Source organism: Papio anubis, chromosome 14, assembly GCF_008728515.1.
Source record: "Papio anubis isolate 15944 chromosome 14, Panubis1.0, whole genome shotgun sequence".
NCBI lineage: Eukaryota > Metazoa > Chordata > Mammalia > Primates > Cercopithecidae > Papio > Papio anubis.
Genome location: NC_044989.1, coordinates 27,237,532 through 27,258,758, shown reverse-complemented (window position 1 = coordinate 27,258,758; position 21,227 = coordinate 27,237,532). Strand labels below are relative to the sequence as shown.

At 42.3% G+C, this 21,227-nt stretch overlaps 1 protein-coding gene across 1 annotated transcript in view; it reads right to left on the bottom strand.

Annotated features, from left to right (window-relative positions):
- The window catches only part of C14H2orf16 (chromosome 14 C2orf16 homolog), a 41,558-nt gene that overhangs the window by 853 nt on the left and 19,478 nt on the right, over positions 1 to 21,227 (bottom strand). The window contains 4 exon segments of the mRNA XM_021925226.2: positions 1 to 15,531; positions 15,886 to 15,981; positions 16,172 to 16,226; positions 16,879 to 16,921. Of these exon segments, the coding sequence (XP_021780918.2) occupies positions 1 to 15,531; positions 15,886 to 15,981; positions 16,172 to 16,226; positions 16,879 to 16,921 (15,725 nt within the window).

The window sequence follows — 21,227 nt, the reverse complement described above, 5'->3', positions numbered from 1 at the left end:
TGTCTTCTCTGAGAGGGACTGCGATGGCTCCTCTGAGAGGGACTGCGATGTCTTCTCTCAGAGGGACTGCGATGTCTTCTCTCAGAGAGACTGTGACAGCTTCTTTCTGAGGGACTGCAGTGATTCCTCCAAGAGAGACTGCAACGGCTTCTCTCAGAGGGACTGGAATGGTTTTTCCGAGAGGGACTACGGTGGCTCTTCTGAGAGGGACTGTGTTGTCTTCTCTCCGAGGGACTGTGATGTCTTCTCTCCGAGGGTCTGCGTTGGCTTCTCTCAGAGGGACTGCAATGGTTTCTCCAAGAGGGGTTATGACGGGTTCTCTCGGAAGGACTGCGTGGGGTTCTCTCCTTATAGAAGCTGGGGTGGTGCTCCTTGTGTGTGAGTTTCTCTTTAAGGTGTCGGTGCCAGGTTCTCTTCACAGGGGAACCAGGTAGGATTCTTCCTCGGGCCTGAACTCTGGTTCCCGGTGTGGACAAGTTCTTAGACTCCTGGCTTGAGGTTTCATTTCTATAGAAGTTTTTCTTTGATCTGCTACTACTGTCCTTTTGAACACTTCCCAGAGGCTGCCCCACAGAGGCAGTTTGGAAAGCAATACCACTTTGGGAATCTGTAGGCTTGGGCAGTCGAAGAGGTCTGGGTTGGAAAGAGTGAGCTCTTCTTTGCTGTTGAGTTGATCTGCACTGGCCCGTTCCTCCCCACAATATGTCCTCCTGCTTAATGGTTGAGCCTGCTGGTGTTAGCTTGTCAGCTGACCTCTTGTCTCTTTTGATACTGCTTGGTAAGCAATAGTCCCTGGTGTTTTGTTTTGGATAATAGTTTTTGCTTCCCCACAAATTGTCTGGCCTTGTCCTGTCCACAGGCTTCCGCCCAACAAAAGCTATAACTCTGTGTGCTGTTTGGAATGCCCGCTTTAGGCTCTGAAAAAGCAGTTGCATGAACTTGGGCTGGGAAGGTTTCTTAGGTTGTCTTTTTAAAGAGGCAGTACTTGTCTGAGTTGCTCCAATCCTCTTCCTTCTTAAATGGGCTGGTAATTCCCTAGAGGGACTCTCTATTGTGGTTCTGCTGTTTTTGTAGAACTTTCTGTGTTTTCTAAGTCCCTTGGTGATTCTCTTCATTGGATATTTTGAATCAGAGGTCTTTTTGGTTCTCACTTTAGCCCGTTTTTCATTCTGGGTGCTTTCAGAGTCACTCTCTGGTAGGTTGTGAACTTGAGTGAATTCATAGTGCCCAGGTACTCTAATTTTTGTCTTTTCTACTAGGTCAGGGCTGCTGCGTTGTCCTCGCCTGATGTAGAATTGTACAGGAGCAGGGGACTGGGAAGGCCCAGACTGCAAATCTATTGTGGAAGCAGGACTCTTGGAAGCTTGAGTATAGATTTTAGCTTTCCTTCGTGATGGTGATATAGGGCTTCTCCGTATGATGGTTCTATCTCTTTCACGATACTTTGAGATTTGGGGTCTTTTCCCAATTCGCAGCCTAAAGCCAAGATGCAACCGAATCTCACCATGGCCTTCAGAAGTGCGTACAAGATGGAGCTGTGGATAGATAAGAAGATAAGGCCCCGAAGTGGTCTGTAATTTATGATGGCAGTTAAGTCCTGAACATCGGCCACACTGTAGGCAGATAGGGTATTTTAGGACTAGACCTGAAGCTAGAGGTGGAGGCACATCAGGGGGTATTTGACTCCTTAAGAGTTTTGCTGCTATTTTTAGCTGCAGATCTTGTAGCAGCTGGAACTGTTCTGAGAAGTCAGTCTTAGCCTGGGAAAGAAAATTTGGCTTGAGGGAGTGTTGGGACTCAGAAATCCTTGTCCGGGAATCACTCTGTGAGTCCTCACTTTCTTCCATTGGAACAAGATCTTCTCTATCATAAAATATGCTGAGGGAAGACTCTGACTTTACCAGGACAGGAAGCTGGCCCCCTGCACATGAGACAGGCATATGCTGAATGACTTCTTGGGATATACCACTGAACCTTGAATTTGTCTTTTTTATTCCCACTCTAGTCCCAGAATATTGCTGTATTATGGAAGATGTGGAGCCACGTGTCCATATCCTTAAGGCCATTCTTTTCTTATGACCATGATAAAAAGTATGTCTCTGAATGTAGTTTTTGACCACGGAAGGCTGAGAAATAGTAACTGGACCCTTCTCTGGCAGGCTCTGAGAAGCTTCCATCAGTTCAGCTGGAATCCCAAATAAATTCTGAATAGATTGACAGGTATCTGCAGTGGCTCTTTCTGCTAAAGATGTTTGAGAACAAAGTTTCCTTTCCATAGTGGTCCCTAAAATATTACCCAGCATTAGCATAGTGGAGAGATATTTTCTTGGTAGTCGCTGCCTCCAGGCATGACTCTCCCAGACATTGTGTTGTCTACCCAGGAAAGACTTGATGAGACCTTTTTGAACCCCTGATTCTGCCCGGAATGTCCTAGATAGTGATCTCCAGCTTTGTAGTAGATGTCTCTGAAGTGAGTTCTCTAGCTCCTCCATTTGCTTCCTCTTAGTTGTCTCTTTAGATATGACATCCACTCCTGGAATCTCAGGACATGGGTTTTCCACAGTGTTAGCTGTCTTATCACAGCTTTGATTATGAAGGGCCAAGGGAAGAATTAAAGATTGTATCATAGTAGGGTCTATATAGGTCTCTTCAGGCTGTAAAATATCTGTCCCAGGGTTTTTTATATCCAAAGCTCTGTATACTTCCTGTATCCCAGAATCCCAAAGTCCTCCTAATTCAGATGCTGTTCTGACAGAGCTTGAAATGAGTGTGGTTGAAGAGCTTTGTAGGAACCTAGAGAAGTCAGTCCCTACTTGTAACTCTTCTGATGTTAACTTCTCACAGTCCCTATTCTGACACACCTGTCCTAGATTCAAATCCTTAGTTTCCATAACTTTAGGAGGCTCCGTTTTTATCACTGTAGATTTCACAGCCTGAAGCCCTTGTTTATGAGTCAATATCATATGTTTCTCAAATGGAGATGTTTGCGGTGAGGTTAATTCTTCAGATTTCACTTGAATACGTGGCCTTGGAGTTAATTCTGCAGGTACTATAAGTTCTTGAAGATGTGGCCTTGGAAGTAAATCCACACAATTTATTGCTTCAATTCCTGATTCTAGGGCTACTCCTATTGGTTCTACAACCTGAGGAATTGGTCCTGGTGCTAATTCCTCAGATTTTACGATTTGAAGGGATGGCCCTGGGATTAGCATAGTTTTTACAATTTGAAACCCTGTCAACTCCATTGTTTCCAAAATCTGGTGTTTTGGCTTTATGATTAATTTCGTAGATTTCACGTCTTGCAAACATGGCCCTGAGTGGTGCTCTGAAGGTCTCACATGTTGCAGTTTTGGAGTCAACTCAATATATTCTACCATTTGAGGGGTTGGCCTTGGTATTGTCACAGACTTTACAATTTGAAATGGTGGTCCAGGGGTCACTTTCACAGATTGAACAACTTTTGGGACATCTACGAGGATTACCTCTTCAGACTGAGCAACATGAAGCTGTGTCCTTGCAGATTCTGTGACTTGATCTAGTGGCTCTGGACTAATCCTCATAAATTCTACAATTCTACCCAGTGGTCCTGGGGTTGTCCTTGGAGATTTCATACTTTGATTCTTTGACTTTGTTAGCCCCATTGATACCTCCCTGTGCTGCCGTGCCTCAGAGGTGAGCTCTACAGATTCTTCATGTCCTATAACTTGACTTGTTTGCTTCAGGGGCACCTCTAAAGATTCCTCCCTTTGTAGCCATTGCTTACAGGTCAGATTTACAGATTCTGGGACTTGATGTCCTAACCCTAATATTATCCCTGGAGATACCACATGATGCTGTGGTTTGGGGGTTAATTGCAAAGTTTTCTCTACCTGCACTCCTGACTCAGAAGTCAACTCCACAGATTCAGAAACTCGATGTCCTAACCCAGGTGTCATCCCTAAAGCAGAATCTGGGACGTGATGTAATGACTTTGGAATCAATACCACAGATTCTTCCCTTTGCAGTCTTTTCTCAGAGATCGCCTCCACACATTCTAAGTTTTGAGTACAGAGCCTTGGGGATCTCTCTGCAAATCCAGTAGCTTGACTTGTTGGCTTTGGGGTCATTCCAAAGAATTCATTTGCATGTATCCTTGCCTCAGTGGTCAACTTCATAGCTTCTGTAAAGTAATGCTTGAGTTCCGGAGTAATCCCTTCATATTCCACAGTTTGCTGCAGTGGCTTCATATATAACTCCCCCAAATCCTTGACTCGGGCCCGTGGCCGAGAGAGCAATTCCATAGTTTCTAGGATTTGGTAGCTTTTCTCTGGAGTTAATCCTAAGAATTTTGAGCCTTGATCCCTTACCATTGGAGTCAGATCAACAAATTTTGGTACCTGAAGATCTGGCTGCAGCAGCATCCCTAAGGATTCAATGGCTCTACCTGTTATCTTTGGGGTCAACCCCACAGATTTCTCTACAGTATCTATGCCTTTATGTGCCAATCCTTGCACTATTTCTGAAGATTCTGTGGCATGATAAATTGGTATTGAAATCAAATTTGCAGATTTAGGGACTTGATACATTGGCTGTGGGATCATCTCTGCATATTTTGTAAACTGATGCCCTGGTCTAGGGATTATTTCAGAGGATTCCATGATTTGATAATTTGTTTTTGGAGTTTGCTCCCCATATTTCACTCTTTGAAGCAGTGACTCTGGTGCTAATTCCACAGATTTTATAGCTTCCTGCAGAGACACTGAAGATAATTTAACATGTTTTATGCTTTGCGACTTTGGCTCTAGAGTAAACTCCAAAGATTTCACACCTTGTTGCTGTGATTCTGGAGACAAATTTGAAAATCTGACACTAGTCAACAGTGGTCCTGATGGGAACTTCCTAGTTGACTCTGGTGCCAACATCATTGATTCATCATCTTGCCATCCTGAAGTCAACTCTTGATAATTTATACCTTGCTGTTGGGCCCCTGGTGTCAGCTCCATAGGTTTTACATCTTGAGAACATGGCTCTGATGCAAAGGCCGCAGATTTAACACATTGTGACCCAAAGCATGATGTCAACCCTGAAGAATTTACACTTTGAGGTTGTGGCCATAGAGTTGACTTCACAGATTTCACATCTTGAGAACATGGCTCTGGTACAAATACCACAGATCTCATACTATGCTGCCTGAGGTGTGAATGCAACTCCTCAGAATTCATACCTTGAGGATACGGTTCTGGTTTTAACTCCACAGATGTCACTTTTTGAAAACATGGCTCTAATGTAAATACCTCATATTTTATGTCCGGCAGCTCAGAGGCTGAAATCATTTTTGCAGAATTTGCATCATAAAGCAATGGCTGTTTATTTATCTCCATGGACTTTACATCGTTAAGCAGTGGCTCTGGTAAAAATACCACGGATTTCATACCATTTTTCTGAGGACCCAAAGTGAACACAGGTTGTACAACTTGCTGTGAGCCAAGGTGCTTCTCCAAAAATTGGACTCCTTGAAACTTAGTTCCTGGAGTTAACTCAGAAGATTTCTTACCTTGCAAGTGTGGTCCAGGATTGAACAGAATAGATTTTGTACTTTGAGATTCTGACCCAGGGTTCAGTTCAGAGGGTTTCATGCTTTGTATCTGTGGCCCTGGATTAAAGTTGATAGAATTTATGCATTGAAATTTTGACTCTGAATTCAACTCAGAAGAATTCATACCTTGCAGCTGTGGGCCAGAGTTGAACTCTTTTGGTGTTATATCTTGGAATTTTGTCCCTGGAGTCAGTTCATATTTTACATCTTGTAAATGTTGCACAGAGTTGAACACAACAGATTTTATACCTTGAAGCTCTGGCCCTGGATGCAACTCAGAAGATTTCATAACTTGAAATTTTGTCCCTGATTTTACACCTTGCAAGTGTGGCTCAAGTTTGCACTCCCTAGAATTTATACATTGTAATTTTAGCCCTGGATTCAACTCAGAAGAATTCACATACTGCACCTGTGGCCCAGGGTTACATTCCATAGGTGCTGCACATAGAAACTTTGACCCTGGAGTCAATTCAGATTTTAAACCTTGCAAATGTGGTATAGGGTTGAATATCATAGGTGTCTCACTTTGAATTTCTGTCCCTGGGTTCAATTCAGAACAATTCATACCTTGAAGTTTTGAAACTGGAGTTAATTCAGGCGATTTCATACCTTGTAAATATGGCTCTGGGTTGCACCCAATAGAATTTATACACTGAGCATGTGACTGTGGAATGAATGCAGAATTCATACTTTGCAAATGTGGCCCCGGGCTGCACCCAGTAGAATTTACACATGGAAGTGGTGGCTCTGGAATGGATGCAGAAGAATTCACGCCTCGCAAATTTGACCCAGGGTTGCACCCACTAGAATTTACACACTGAAGTTTGGGACCTAGAATGGATGCAGAATAATTCACACTTTGTGGATGTGGCCCAGAATTATACTCAATAGAATTTACACACTGAAGTGGTGGCTCAGGAATAGATGCAGAAGAATTCACACCTCGCAAATTTGGCCCAGGGATGCACCCATTAGAACTTATACACTGAAGTTTAGGTGCTAGAATGGATGCAGAATTTACACCTTGCAAAGGTAGCCCAGGGTTGCACCCAGTAGAATTTACACACTGAAGTGGTGGCTCTGGAATGGATACAGAAGAATTCACATCTTGCAAACATGGTCCAAGGCAGAACACCTTAGATTTTATACCTTGAAGCTCAGGCCCAGGAGTCAACTTGGCACATTTTAATCCTTGCAATTGTGGTCCAGGGTTGAAATCTAAAGATTGTGTACCTTGAAGCCTTGTTCCTAGGCACAACTCAGAAGATTTCACACCCTGCAACTGTTGCTGAAGATTGAATTTCATAGATTTTACATCTTGAAGCTGTGTCCCTGTGCATAATTCTGAAGATTTTCTATGTTGCAGATGTGACTCAGGATTGAACACCATAAAGTTTACACTTTGAAGGTCTGGCCATGGATTCAATTTATGAGATTTTTCATCTTGCTGCTGCTTTTCAGCATTGAACTCAGAAGGTGCCACACTATGAATCTTTGATTCCAAGGCCAACTTAGAGAGTTTTGCAACCTGCAATTCTGGGTCATGGTTGCCCTCTGTAGAGTTCACTGTCTGAAGCTTTATCAACCCAGATTTCATATCTTCCAACTTTGCCCCAGGATTGAATTCTACAGATTTCACATCTTGAAGGTGTATCCCTGGTGTCAACATAGATAATTTTCTATCTTGTAACTGTGAAGTTGAGTTTAACCCCAAAGATATTGTATCCTGTACCTTTGTACCTAGAGTCAATTCAGAAGATTTCACATCTTGCCCCATTGGCCTAGGCATGAGCACAGATTTCACTTTTTGAAGCTTTGTCACTGGGATCACTTCAGAAGATTTTATACCTTGCAAGTGTGATCCAGAACTGAACTCCATAGATTTTACATCTTGAAGCTCTGTCCCCATGATTGAGTTAGAATATTTTGTATCTTGCCACTGTGGGCCTGAGTTGAACTCCACAGATTCCCCACCTTGAAGTTTTGTCTCTGGTGTTAACTCAGAAGATGTCACACCTTGTAACTTTGGACCATGGTGGAATTCTACAGATTTTACATCTTGATGGTTTGTTCCCTGAATCAACTCAGAAGATTTTTCACTTTGTATCTGTTGTCCAGAATTGAAATCCATTGATTTCATACTTTGAAACCTTGTCCCTGAGGTTACCTCAGAAGATTTTATACCTTGAAAGTGTTGTCCAGAACTGAACTTCATAGATTTTACATCTTGAAGCTTTATACCCATGATCAGATCAGAAGATTTTATGTCTTGTAACTGTGGGCCTGATTCCAGCTCTACAGATTTCACACCTGGAAACTTCCTCCCCAGGGTCAAATCAGATTTCTCACTTTGTAACTTTGGACTAGGTTTGAATTCTACCGATTTCCCACCCTGAAGCTTTTCCCCTGGAATCACTTCAGAAGATTTCACACTCTGTAAGTGTGGTGCAGAACTGAGATCCATAGATTTAATGTCTTGAAGCTCTATACCTATGATCAACCTAGAAGATTTCAAATCTTGCAACCATGGGCCTAGGTTGCATTCCATTAATTTCATTTCTTGAAGCTTTGTCTTCAGTATCGACTCAGAAGATTTCACTCCTTGCAACTGTGGCCCAGGTTTGAAGTCTGTAGATTTGACACCCTGAATCTTGGTCTTTGTGGTCAAATCAGAATATGGGATATCTTTCAATTGTGAACTGGGCTTTAACTCTATAAACTTCATGTCTTGGGACTTTGTCTTAGGGTTCAACTTAGAAGATTTGACACATTGCCATTGTGGCCCAGAGTTGAACTCCTCAGATTTCATACCTGGAAGCTTTGTCTGATAAGCCAATTCAGATGATTTCATGCTTTTCAAGTGTAGTAAGAAGTTTGGCGCTACAGTTTTATCACTTTGTAATTGTAACTCTTGGCTTAATACTCCAGATTTCACCCCTGAAAACTGTGGCTCTTGTGTAAACACTGGAGACTTCACATCTTGCCGCTGTGTTCCTGGGTATGCCTCCACGGGTTTCACTTTGTGCAACTGTGGTCTTGGGGTCAACTCAGAAGATTTCACATCTTGTGAATGAAGCCCAGGTTTGAATGCCACAGATTTAATATCACACAGCTTTGATGTTGAAATCGGGCCACATGATTTCACACTTCTCAACTGTAGCCCAGATTTCAAATCAAAAGGTTTGAGCCGTGGCAACTGATGTTCCTGGAGTGATGTCAAGGGTTGTATACTTTGGAGCTTTGGCCTTGGAATCGACTCAGATGACTTCACATCTCTTAATTGTATTGAAGGTTTCAATTCTACAGTTGTGACAACTCGAGATTGTGAACCACATTTTAGCACAGATTTCACACCTTGGAACTCAGGTCCTGGTATCCACTGCACAGAGCTCATACTTCCAAGCTGTGAGTCTTGGTTTAACTCCACATCTTTTACACCTCGAAGCTGTGGCTCTGAGGTTGACACCAGAATTTTCCTGTTCTGCAACTGTGGTCCTTGGGACATCTTAGGAGTTTTCACACATTGCAACTGTGGCCCAAAGCTAAACACAGATTTTGCACCTTGAAGTTTTGGTCCTAGAGTCAGTTCAGATGATTTTACACCTCTCGACTCTGTGGAGGATTTCAACTGTGCAGGCTTGACACCTCGAGACTGTGAACCAAGATTCAACCCTACAGTTTTTACACCTTGGAACTCAGGTCCTGATATCCACTGCACAGATTTCGCACTTCCAAGCTTTGAGTCTTGGTTTAACTCCACAGTTTTCACACCTTGAAAATATGGCTGTGAGGTCGATGCTGGAATTTTCTCTTTTTGCAGCTGTGGTCCTTGGGACAACTCAGGAGCTTTCACAAAGTGCAACTGTGACCCAAGGTTAAACTCCATAGATGTTGTACTTTGAAGTTTTGGCCCTAGAGTCAGTTGAGATGACTTTACACCTCCTGACTCTATGGAAGATTTCAACTCTCCAGGTTTGACACCTTGAGATTGTGAACCAAGATTTAACCCCATAGTTTTTACACCTTGGAACTCAGGTCCTGGTATCCACTGCACAGATTTCACACTTCCAAGCTGTGAGTCTTGGTTTAGCTCCACAGTTTTCACACCTTGAAGTTGTGGCTCTGAGGTTGATGCCAGCATTTTCCCTTTTTGCAGCTGTGGTCCTGAAGACAACTCAGAGGTTTTTACACACTGCAACTGTGGCCCACGGTTAAACTCCATAGGTTTTGCACCTTGAAGTTTTGGGTCTAGAACCAATTTAGATGCTATCATATCTCCCAACTGTATGGAAAGTTTCAATTCTGCGGGTTTGACACTTCGAGATTGTGACCCAAGATTTAACCCTACAGATTTTAGACCTTGGAACTCAGGTCTTGTTATCCACTGAACAGATTTCATTCTTCCAAGCTCTAGGTCTTTGTTTAATTCCAGAATTTTCACACTTTGAATCTGTGGCTCTACAGTTGAGCCCAAGGGTTTCACTTGGTGCAACTGTGGTCCTGGGGTCAACTTGGGATATTTCATACTTTGCAACTGTGGTTCATGTTTAAACTCTTTATTTTTTACATCTTGCATATTTGATTCTAGAGTCAATTCAGATGATTTTACACCTTTCAACTGTAGGTCAGACTTTGGCTCTGGAATTAACTCCGAAGACATTACACCTTCTGACTCAGACCCTTTCTTTACTTGCTCAAAATTCACACATTGCTGCTCCTGTGAGTTTACAGATATCTGACCATCCTGTTCAGGCTCAAGGGTTACATCCACAGGTGCCATCCCTTGAAACTGTTGCTTTAGCACTAAATCCGCAGAATTTACTTCTTCAAACTCTTCTCCTCTGGTTACATTCACAAATTTTACTACCTGCCTCTTTTGCCATGGGGTCAACTTTACAGATTTTACACATTGCAGATGTGGATCTTGAGTCTCCTTTATAGATTTTAAACTTCGAAGCTTTAAACATGGAGTAATCTCCCCAAATTTCATGTGGGACTGCATTTGTGGGACTGAAGTCAGTTCTTCAGGTTTCACGCTTTGTAGCTGAGGCCCTTGAAGCATCTCCGTAGATTTAACCCCTTGAAGCAACGGCCCTGGTGCAAAAGCCATAGACTTCTCACCTTGCATCTTTAGCCCGAGTTTTAATTTTCCAGTTTTCATATCTTGCAGCTGTGTACCTAGGATCAAATCCTCAGTTTTTACATCTTGAATTCTTGAACATGGAGTCAACTCCACAGATTTTACACCTTGAAGCTCGGAATCAGGGGTGAATTCCACAGATTTGACATCTTCTGTCTGTGACCCTAAGGTTATCGCCACAGATTTCCCACCTTCCAGCTGTGGACTTGGAATTATCTCCATAGATTTCATGCTTTCCAGGCATGGTCCTGGGGTTAAGGTCACAGATTTCATATCTTCCAGTCCTGAGCTCAGCAACTCAGATTGAAGCTTTGAGCCTGGGGTTACCTCCTCAGGTTTTACACCGCCTGCCTGTGGCTCTGGGGTTAACGTCATATATTTGACATCTTCCAATTCTGGCTCTGGTGTTAACTGCATAGTTTTCACATCTCTCAAATGTGGCCCTGGGATTAATTCTGCAGATTTTATATCTTCTAATAGTGGCTCTGGGGTTAGCTTTTCAGATTTGAAACCTTGAAGTTTTAAGATTGGGCTCCACTCCACAGGATTTATGTCTTGTAACTGTGGTCTTTGCATCAGTTCAGAAGATTTCATGCTTTGTAACTGTGGTTGTCTGGTCAACTCAGAATGATTTACACTGGGCAACTGTGGCCCAGGAGTCCACTCCATGGATTCTGCATCTGGCATTTGTGGTTCTGAGACTAATTTATAGGAAACTTCAGCTTCAAGGCTTGGTTCTTGGTTGCCTGCTACATATTTTACACCTTGAAACAGTGGCTCTGGTACTAACAACTCAGGCTTAACCCCTTCCCCCTCTGGCCCTGGAGCCATTGCCACAGGTGGTACACCTTGCATCTTTGGCCCTGGGGTCATCTCTAAAAATTTTACACGTTGTAGCTGTGGCCCTGAGTTTAAGTCTAAAGATTTCACACCTTGAGGTTGAGTTCCTGGTAGTAAATCAAAAAATTTGACATCTTGTAGCTGCAGCTCTGGGTTAAGCTCTACCTGTTTCATACTTTGAGTTCCTGGAAATATCTTTGCTAATTTGGAATCTTGCAGCCCTAACTCTGGAACCACCTCTACAGAATTCACACTATGAAACATTGATCCTGGGGTTTGATCCCCAAATTTGACACCTTGCAGCTTTGGCCTTGAAGTCAATTCAGAAAATTTGATATCTTGCTGCCATGGCCCTAGGTTTACTTCCCCAGATTTTACACTTTGAAATGGTAGTTCTGAGGTCGATTTCACAGATTTCATGCTGTGAAACTGTGGTCCTTCAGTAGACAGAACAGATTTCATATCTTCAATGTGTGGCCCTTGGCTTGACTGCAAAGATGACTCTGGTACAAAACCTAGAGACTTTGTATCTTCGAGCTGAGCTCCTGGTATCAACTGCATATGTTTGAAACTTTGATGCTTTGGCTCTGGGATCAAATCAGAAAATTTGACATCTTGCAAGCATAGTCCTGGGCTTAGTTCCACAAATTTCACATCTTGAGGTTGTGATTCTGGAGTCAGCTGAACAAATTTGACACTTTGATGTGTTGGCTCTTGGGTAAAATCTGACAATTTGATGTCCTGAACTGGGGAATCTGAGGTCAATTCATCAGATTTCACACCATAATGTGGGAGTTGTGAGATTAAATCTACAGGTTTTTCGCCTTGAAGAAGTGGTCCTGGAAATACCCTTGAAAATCTTACACTTGGCAACTGTGGCCCTGGGGTCAATCCAGAAGATTTGACACGTGGCTGAAATGGGCCTAGATTTAAATCCACATATTTTACACCTTGGAGCTCTTCCATCTTAGTCAAATCCTCCAGTGGCATACTTTGTAGCAGTAGCTCTGGCATCATCTCCTCAGATTCTACCACTCCTGTAGTTGACTGTTGGATTAGATTCACATATTTCATATCTTGCAACTGTGACTCTAGATCCAGCTGCTTAGACTTTTCTCCCTGGAGCTGTGGCCCTGGGGTCAGGTCCATAACATGTGATTTTGGTTCTGTAATTAAATTTTTAGATCCTATCACTAATGGAGATGACTCACTGGTTAACTCCATAGATTGCAAATTTTGCAGTAGTGGCTCTGATTTCTCATATTGCATGCCTGGTCCTAGAGTCAACTCCAAAAATCCTGTTTCTGCATGTGGTGGTACTGGGATGACCCCCTGGGTCTTATCAACTTGAGGCAATGCCAACCCCACAGTTTCTTTATATTCTGACATGGGGGGTATCTCTGACAATTCAGTAACTTCTGAACATGGCCCTAGATTGCAGTGAACAAACTTCATATCATGGGGCTGTGGCTCTGTGGTCAACACCTCTGATTTCACACTTTGCATTTCTGATCCTGGTATCAAATCCAGAGATTCTTTTGTTGTGTGTTGTGATACTGGAGTTTCCCCCATTGCTTTTCCAAGTTGGTGCATCGTCTTAAGAGTGTCTTGGAATGACTTTGAGCTCATCTCCACAGATTCTGAAGTTTGGCTTAGTGGCCCTGGGGTAGTTCCTAAAGATGGTTGTGTCAACCCAGTACATTTTTCTACTTGGTGACAGGTGTCAGAGGTTAACTTTGCTTCTTTTCCTTGATATCCTGGTCCTGAGATCATCTCTAAAGATTCTGAGGCTTGATGCCATGGGGTCAATCTTTCAGGCTCTGTGGCTTCACTGGGGCTCATCTCTGCAGCTTTTACTTCCTTAAATTGTGTCCCTTTGGTCAGTTCCCCATATTTCATCTCTTGCACCTGTGTCTCAGGAATTAACCTCCTACATTCTACCATTTGAGGAGTTTTCACATCTTCAAGCAATAGTACTGGGGCTACCTTCTCAGATCTGACATCTTGTAACCATGGCTTTGGGGCCAAATCTGCAGATTTTGTATCTTCTGTTGATGGTCTTAGGGCCAACTCCACAGTGTTTATATCTTGAAACTCTGGTGGTAGGACCAGATGAACAGATCTCCTACCTTGCAATTGTGAACTTGGGGTCAAGCCCCCAGATTCTATAACATGTGGCTGTGCTGGTGGAATTATCCCCCTGAAATCCATGGCTTGTAATAGTGCCACTGGAATTACTTTCGCATAACCCATGACTTGATGTAATGGTGCTGAGATCATGTCCAGTGATTTTGTGTCTTGACATATTAGCCCTGGAGTAGCCTTTCCTTGTTCCATGACTTGACTTTGTGACCCTGAGGTCATGCCCACTGATTCCATGACTTTATGCTGTGGTCCTGGCATCATTTCCACAGTTTCCATAACTGCGTGTTGTGGCCTTAGATTCATCTTTTCTGGTTTTGTGGCTTGATGGTTCAACAATGTGTTCATCTTTACTGACTCTATGACTTGATATTGTGGCGTTGGAGTCGTTCCCACTGATTCTGTATGTGGATGTGATTTGTTAATCATCCCCATAGAATCCATAACTTGAAGCAGTGCTACAGGAGTTACTTTCTTATTATCTGTGACTTGATTCAGTAATCTTGTGGCCATCCTCTCTGATTCCGTAACTTGGTGCTGAGACCTTGGGGCTGCCTCCATTGACTGAATGACTTGATTTGATGGTTTGGGGGTTATGCTCCCTGTTTCCGTGGTTTCCATTGGTTTCACAACTTGACTTGGCAGCTGTGGGAACAAACCCGCAAATTCTGAATGTGATTCTGGGATCATCCCCATTGAATCCATGACCTGAAGTAATGCCAGTGGAGTTACCTTTATGCTGTCTTTGACTTGATATGATAGCCTTGGGGTCAACTCCACATTAGTCACTTGTGTCTTGTGCTGCTGTATCCTTTTTTCTGGAAAATCTATGACCCTCTTCTCTATACTAAGCTCTAGCACGTGTTTTCGATCATTCTTCAGTAAAGGAGTTTCCTCTTGAATTACATTAACTTCTAAACTTCTTGGAGGTAGAGTGCCTATTGATGTAACTAAAGGCTTGGATCCAAGGATTTGGGGGCCATCCCCAGGTTGGAACTGCTTATCTGAGATAAGTGACTGTGAAAGTTTTGTTTCTGTGCTATTTGATCCAGATCCCACTCCAGCATTCACATGGAGCTGAAATGATGGAAGGTCTGAGAATTTGTTGTTGATATTTTGCTCAGTGTTTTGATGAATGGGCATAGATAACTGAGTTTGGGGTTTTTCTGATTCAGCAACTCCTCCTTGTACTTCAGTCATATAATTCAGCATTGCCCATGACTTCCTCAAAGGTAAAGGTGCTGTTTGTTGCTGCAATGCAAAAACCTTCCGAGACATATGTCCTTCTAGCTCCCTTCTAACTGAAGGAGAGAGCTTGAATGTAGCCCACCTTGGAAGTCGTGGTCTCTTCTTGGAAAGAGAATTTGGCTCATGATCTGATGTCAAATGACTCTTGCTCATTCTCTCATCATTTTTTTTCCTTTTTTGTTTGCAGATATTTAGGGGTTCAGAAATAGAGCTGATAAAAGAGTTCTGAGGTTGTAAGGGTGAAAGATCTGCCAAATTCTGAAAAAGTTTTGATTTCTGGGGCTCTGAGAGCCGAAAAGGAGGCAGGGTTTTGCCTTGGTTCCTGAACACAGATGATTGCTTTTTGTTGGAAATAGGTAAACTATGGCTCCGGAATTCCCAAGTTGTTCCTTCAGAGAAGACAGGAAGATAAGACAGACTGGAGTCATTGCATGATGAACTAAAGGAGATGCTGTGGTCAGTAGAATGTTTTGCTTTCTTATAGTCACAACAGCATAGAACAGTCTTCTGAGCCACAAGAACAGAGGTGGTAGAGGAAGAAATCATATCTTGTGATTCAGGCAAATCCTGTTCCATAAGCCTTGATCTAAGAAATAAAGAGAAATGTTTCAGTTTGCATTGAAATAGGAAAAGGAAAAAAAGTGGCCATTTCAAATGCAAAATATTTTTGGCCTGAAGGAGAATTTGGAAAAAAAAAAAAAAAGTTTCTTTCCCCAACATCAATTACTTATAGAAAGAATTCCTCCACCAGGACAAAGGGAGGAAACTGTTCCCATTCCACCCAGAAATGATCCTTCGACCAGTTTGAACCCAGGACTTCCCCCACAGACAAAACGAACTCTCTCTTCTCCCTCTCTCCCTCCCTCCTTCATTCCCTTCCTTCCTTCTTTTTAAAACCTCTACCACCTTCAATCCCCACCCAGAAATTACATTGCCTGACCTTGTGCTTTCTAGGTATCGGAAGATCTGTTGAAGACTCCGCTCCATTGACCAGAGTATATATTCCTGGGTCCAGCCCACAGGGAGTTCTGAAACACTGAATGCAACAGTGTATGTCAATGTAACTGAAGTTTCATTAAAGTACCAGTAAGGAAAACAATAAGAGAGATTTAACTTAGAAAGGAGAACGCTATCATAGTGAAGGAACTAAAACAGAGTCCAGGTACTTTACTTCTAACTTTCACAAAGTTTATCAGTAGAATAGGCTGAAGAAAGGCTTTACTCACCCTGTCAGGTTAGCTTCAGTGCAAGCCATCCTGAGGTTTTCTTCCCACTGTGGATCTGGGAGAAGAGGTGAAGAATCTATCAGCATCATGACTATTGATTATTCGTCCAACCCCCTCTTTTTGCAAACAAGGAAACGAAGATGAAGTTATGCCCAAGATCATAAAGCTAATTAGTGGTAGATCTCAGACTTTACCCGTCTCAAGATTTTTCAAAAAGCTATACTATGCTGCCTTCATCATACAGTGGATGTAAGCTATATACATTGGGAAGAATATGAATAATCATAGTAATAAGCAGTGAGAGTAGGGGAAACAGAGGTCATGATACATATCTTTTCCTCCAAAGGAGTCTATCCAGGATCTATGGTAGGGGGAAAAAGATAGGGAAACTTCCCACACCAAACTCTTGGTAGTTACCCTTTGTCCATTCTAAATCTCACCAAGTTTCCTTCCCAATACCTTGGACTTTGCACAAAAGGAGCTGAGGGAAGGAAACATGAGGAAAGAAACCATGGAAAGAATTATGGAGCCATATACACATATCTTTAGACATGGAGATGCTAGAAAGAAGAGGCACACTTCTTCCATTTACATCCTCTTTTTCAACCTCCCTCCACCTGCTATTTAAGGCTAGAGTCATAAGGCAGACCCACAATTGGTCTGTTATTAACCTTGAGCTGAAGAGTAAAGGATAGGGTGTCTCTGACCTGTTAACTTCTGGATCTTTTTCAATCTATGCTGCTTTGAAGTCTAGAGAAGCACAAAAAGAAAAAAGAAAATCAGATTATGTTCTAGGTTAGAGACTTTATTGACAGCACTTGTCACCTTTTAGATATCAGATATTGATACATCTCATGCATCAGATATTGATACAGTTGGCATCCATAACCACATGTAAATGCTGTAACAAACATATAAATATCAGGGAATATAGAGGACAGTGATTAACTTTCTAAGAGAGAAAGGAAGAATTATTCAAGAAGTTGCATTTGTACTGGAGTTTAAAGAATCAGCACAAGACTTTTAGGTGAAGAAAGAGTATTTCAGGCAAGTGGGAACATCACTGAGATCAGCATGTCATGATTGTCAGGTGCACTTTTGCTAAGTAGTGGGAGATGCTAGGCTGACAAGGTAGATGGAAGCCAGGTTATGCCTAATGGTAGAATTTTAATTTTATTCTGTAGTCAGAAAACTCCTGGGATTTTTTCAAAGTGCTCCAGGTCATTTTAAAGGCAGTAATGACATTTGTTACGATTTCAAATAAAACAATTTTTTTTTTTTTTTGAGATGGAGTTTCACTCTGTCGCCCAGGCTGGAGTGCAGTGGCGCCATCTCGGCTCACTGCAACCTCCACCTCCTGGGTTCAAGTGATGCTCCTGCCTCAGCCTCCCTAGTAGCTGAGCCACCATGCCCAACTAATTCTTGTAATTTTAGTAGAGACGGGGTTTTGCCACGTTGGCCAGGCTGGTCTCAAACTCCCGACCTCAGGTGATCTGCCCAACCTTGGCTTCCCAAAGTGCTAGAGTTACAGGTGTGAGCCACCACGCCCAGCCCAGCATCCTTTTAAATGCTGAATTAAGCTCCTCAAAAAAGAGTAAGGGAAATCCTTACAGGCCAAAATTAAGGAGAAAACTGAAAAACATGAGCAGAAAATAATCTGATACTTCAACGCCCTATATAATTTGTAGCGTCAGTCAGAAGGGATTTGGGTTAACAACAAGGTAGGAGCAAAAGACAAGACCCATGTGAAGTGTGTATTTGGAATGGAGACCCTGGGAAAAAGCCAGAATTCTAAAAATGCTACATGTTTAGTGGAAAAGTGGCTAGGAAAGAAATCTGCCCACCACAAGAAAATTTGTACTCTAGGTAGAGGGAAAAAAAAAAAACCAAAAAACACCTTATCTGAGAATTTTAACCATAAGTCTATCCTCATACTGGCTTGGAGTTCTAATTTATACCCACTGTGTAGCCAGGAACCCTCAAATTGAAAATAAAAGTGGAGCGATCCTGGGGTGGTAATGCTTTAGGGCAAAAGATGAAAGTAAATGTAAATCTCCTTGGAAATTAAAAAGAAGTAGAATTGGTCAGGTGCAGTGGCTTGTGCCTGTAATCCCAGCACTTTGGGAGGCTAGGCAGGAGGATCACTTGTGCCCAGGAGTTTGAGACCACCCTGGACAACATAGTGAGACCCTGTATCTACAAAAAATAAAAAATAATTTTAAAAAATTAGCTTGGGCAGCCAGGCATGGTGGCTCATGCCTGTAATCCCAGCACTTTGGGAGGCCGAGGCAGACAGATCACTTGGGGCTGGGAGTTTGAGACCAGCCTGGCCAACATGGTGAAACTCCATCTCTACTAAAAATACAAAAAATTAGCCAGGCATGGTGGTGTGCACCTGTAATCCCAGCTACTTGGGAGGCTGAGGCAGGAGAATCATTTCAACCCAGGAGGTGGAGGTTGCAGTGAGCTGAGATCATGCCACTGAACTCCAGCCTGGGCAAACAGAGCAAGACTCAGTCTCAAAAAAAAAAAAAAAAAAATTAGCTGGGTGCGGTGGTGTGTGCCTGTGGTCCCAGATGTTTGGGTGGCTGAGGTAGGAGGATCTCTTGAGCCTGGGAGGTCAAGGCTGCAGTGAGCTGTGATCCTGCCACTGCACTTTCCAGCCTGGGTGATACAGCAAGACCCTGTCTCCAAAAAATAAATAAATAAATAAAAGAAAAGAAAAAAAGAAGTAGAAGAGGAAGAAGAAGAAAACAGTTTAAATAACTACACATTAATGAATGTGAAAACGCTGATAAAATAGTTAAATTCCTAGAAAAAAATATAAGATACCAAAACTGGCCAAAAAGAAATAGATCATTTGAGTAGACCAGTAAGTATGAAAGCAATTGAAATGATAATCAGACATTCTACATCAGACATAATAAAATAATTCATCAAGGTTTCTGAATACCAGAACTACTTACAAATATCAGTAGCATTTCTCTACTACAGTAAAAACTATAAAAATATAATTTAATAAAAGATATTCTTCACAATAGCAATAAAATGATAAAAGTATAAAGGTATTAAGTAAACCAAGAATACAGCAGACTTCCATGTAGAAAACTATAAAATTCTAATAAAAGACATAGAAGATGATCTGAATAAATGCAGGGATAGTCCAAGTTCTTGGTTGGAATAACTTGAAATTACGAAGATGTCAGTACTCCCCAAATTAATTTTTTTTTTTGAGATGGAGTCTTGCTGTGTTGCCCAGGCTGGAGTGCAGTGGCACGATCTCAGCTCACTGCAACCTCCACCTCCCAGGTTCAAGCAATTCTCCTGCCTCAGCCTCCTGAGTAGCTGGGACTACACGTGCGCACCACCAGGCCCAGCTAATTTTTATATTTTTAGTAGAGACGGGGTTTCACCATGCTGGCCAGGCTGGTCTCGAACTCAAACTCCTGACCTTGTGATCCACCCGCCTCAGCCTCCCAAAGTGCTAGGATTACAGGCGTGAGCCACCGCACCCAGCCAAATTAAATTATATATATATATATATATATATATATATAATTACATATATGTGTCTATATATAGACACAGACATATGTGTGTGTGTGTCTGTATACAGACACACTTTTTTTTTTAACTTTTTTTTTTTTCCCCGAGACAGGGTCTCGTTGTATTGCCTAGGCTGGAGTGCGGTGGCACGATCATGGCTTACCACAGCCTCAACATCCTGGGCTCAAGTAATTCTCAGCCTCCCAAGTAGCTGGGACTAGGTGCAATACCCCACACCTGGTTAATTTTTTTATTTTTTTGTAGAGACGGGGTCTCATTATGTTGCCCAGGCTTAAATTATATTTTAATGCATTCCCAATTCATATTTCATTTGAAATGTTTCAAGAACTTGTTAAATGCTCTGAAATCAATATGACAAATAAAGGTCTACTGATAGCTAAATCAACCTTAAAAAGAAAAGCAAAGGAGGGACTTGCTGTACCAAACTCTAAGACACACTACAAAGTTGTAGGAAATAAAAACAGGAACAAATAGACCAATGAAACAGAGAGCTCAGAGACAGGCATATGTATATATGGCCACTTATTATAATAAAGGGAGTTCCATAAATCAATGGGAAAATGATTGTTTAGCAAATGGTGATGGGAGTCAGGCACAGTGACTCACGCCTGTAATCCCAGCACTTTGGGAGGCCAAGGCGGGCAGATTGCTTGAGCTCAGGAGTTCGAGACCAGCCTGGGCAATGTGACGAAACCCCATCTCTAAACAAATACAAAAAGTTAGCTGGGCGTGGTGGCACACGCCTGTGGTCCCAGCTATTCAGGAGGCTGAGGTAGGAAGATCACTTGAGCCCAGGAGGTGGTTACAGTGAGCCGAGATCACACCATTGCACTCCAACTTGAGTGAAAGAGCGAAACCCTGTCTCAAAAAAAGAAAAAAAAAATGGTTATGGGAAAACTGGCTCACTATAGAGAAAAATAAAATTGTATCACTTCCTAATACCACATATAGAGGTGGACTCCAAGTATATTAAAAACTAAAATGTGAAATGTAAGACTGGAACATAGAAAAAAGGTAGGAGAAACTCTTTGTGGCCTAGAGCAGAGAACTTCTTAAGGAAAACTTCAGAAAAATAAACCATAGGCGTAATTGCTAGGAGAGAAGATTTTAAATGTTTCCGCCACACACAAAAAAAGGTAAGTGAGATGATGGATATGTTAATTCACTTAATTTAATCAACCCACAATGTAAACGTGCAACAAACCATCACATTATACACCATAAATATATACGTTGGTATGTCTCAAATTAATTTTTTCTTTTGAGACAGAGTTTCCTTCTGTCACCCAGCCTGGAGTGCAGTAGCTCAAAGTTCACGGCACCCTCTGCCTCCTGGGCTCAAGCAATTCACACGCCTCAGCCTCCTGGGGAAGCTGGGATTACAGGCATGCACCACCATGCCCCGCTCATTTTTATATTTTTCATAGCGACAGGGTTTTATCATATTGGCCAGGCTGGTCTCAAACTCCTGACCTCAAGTGATCCACCC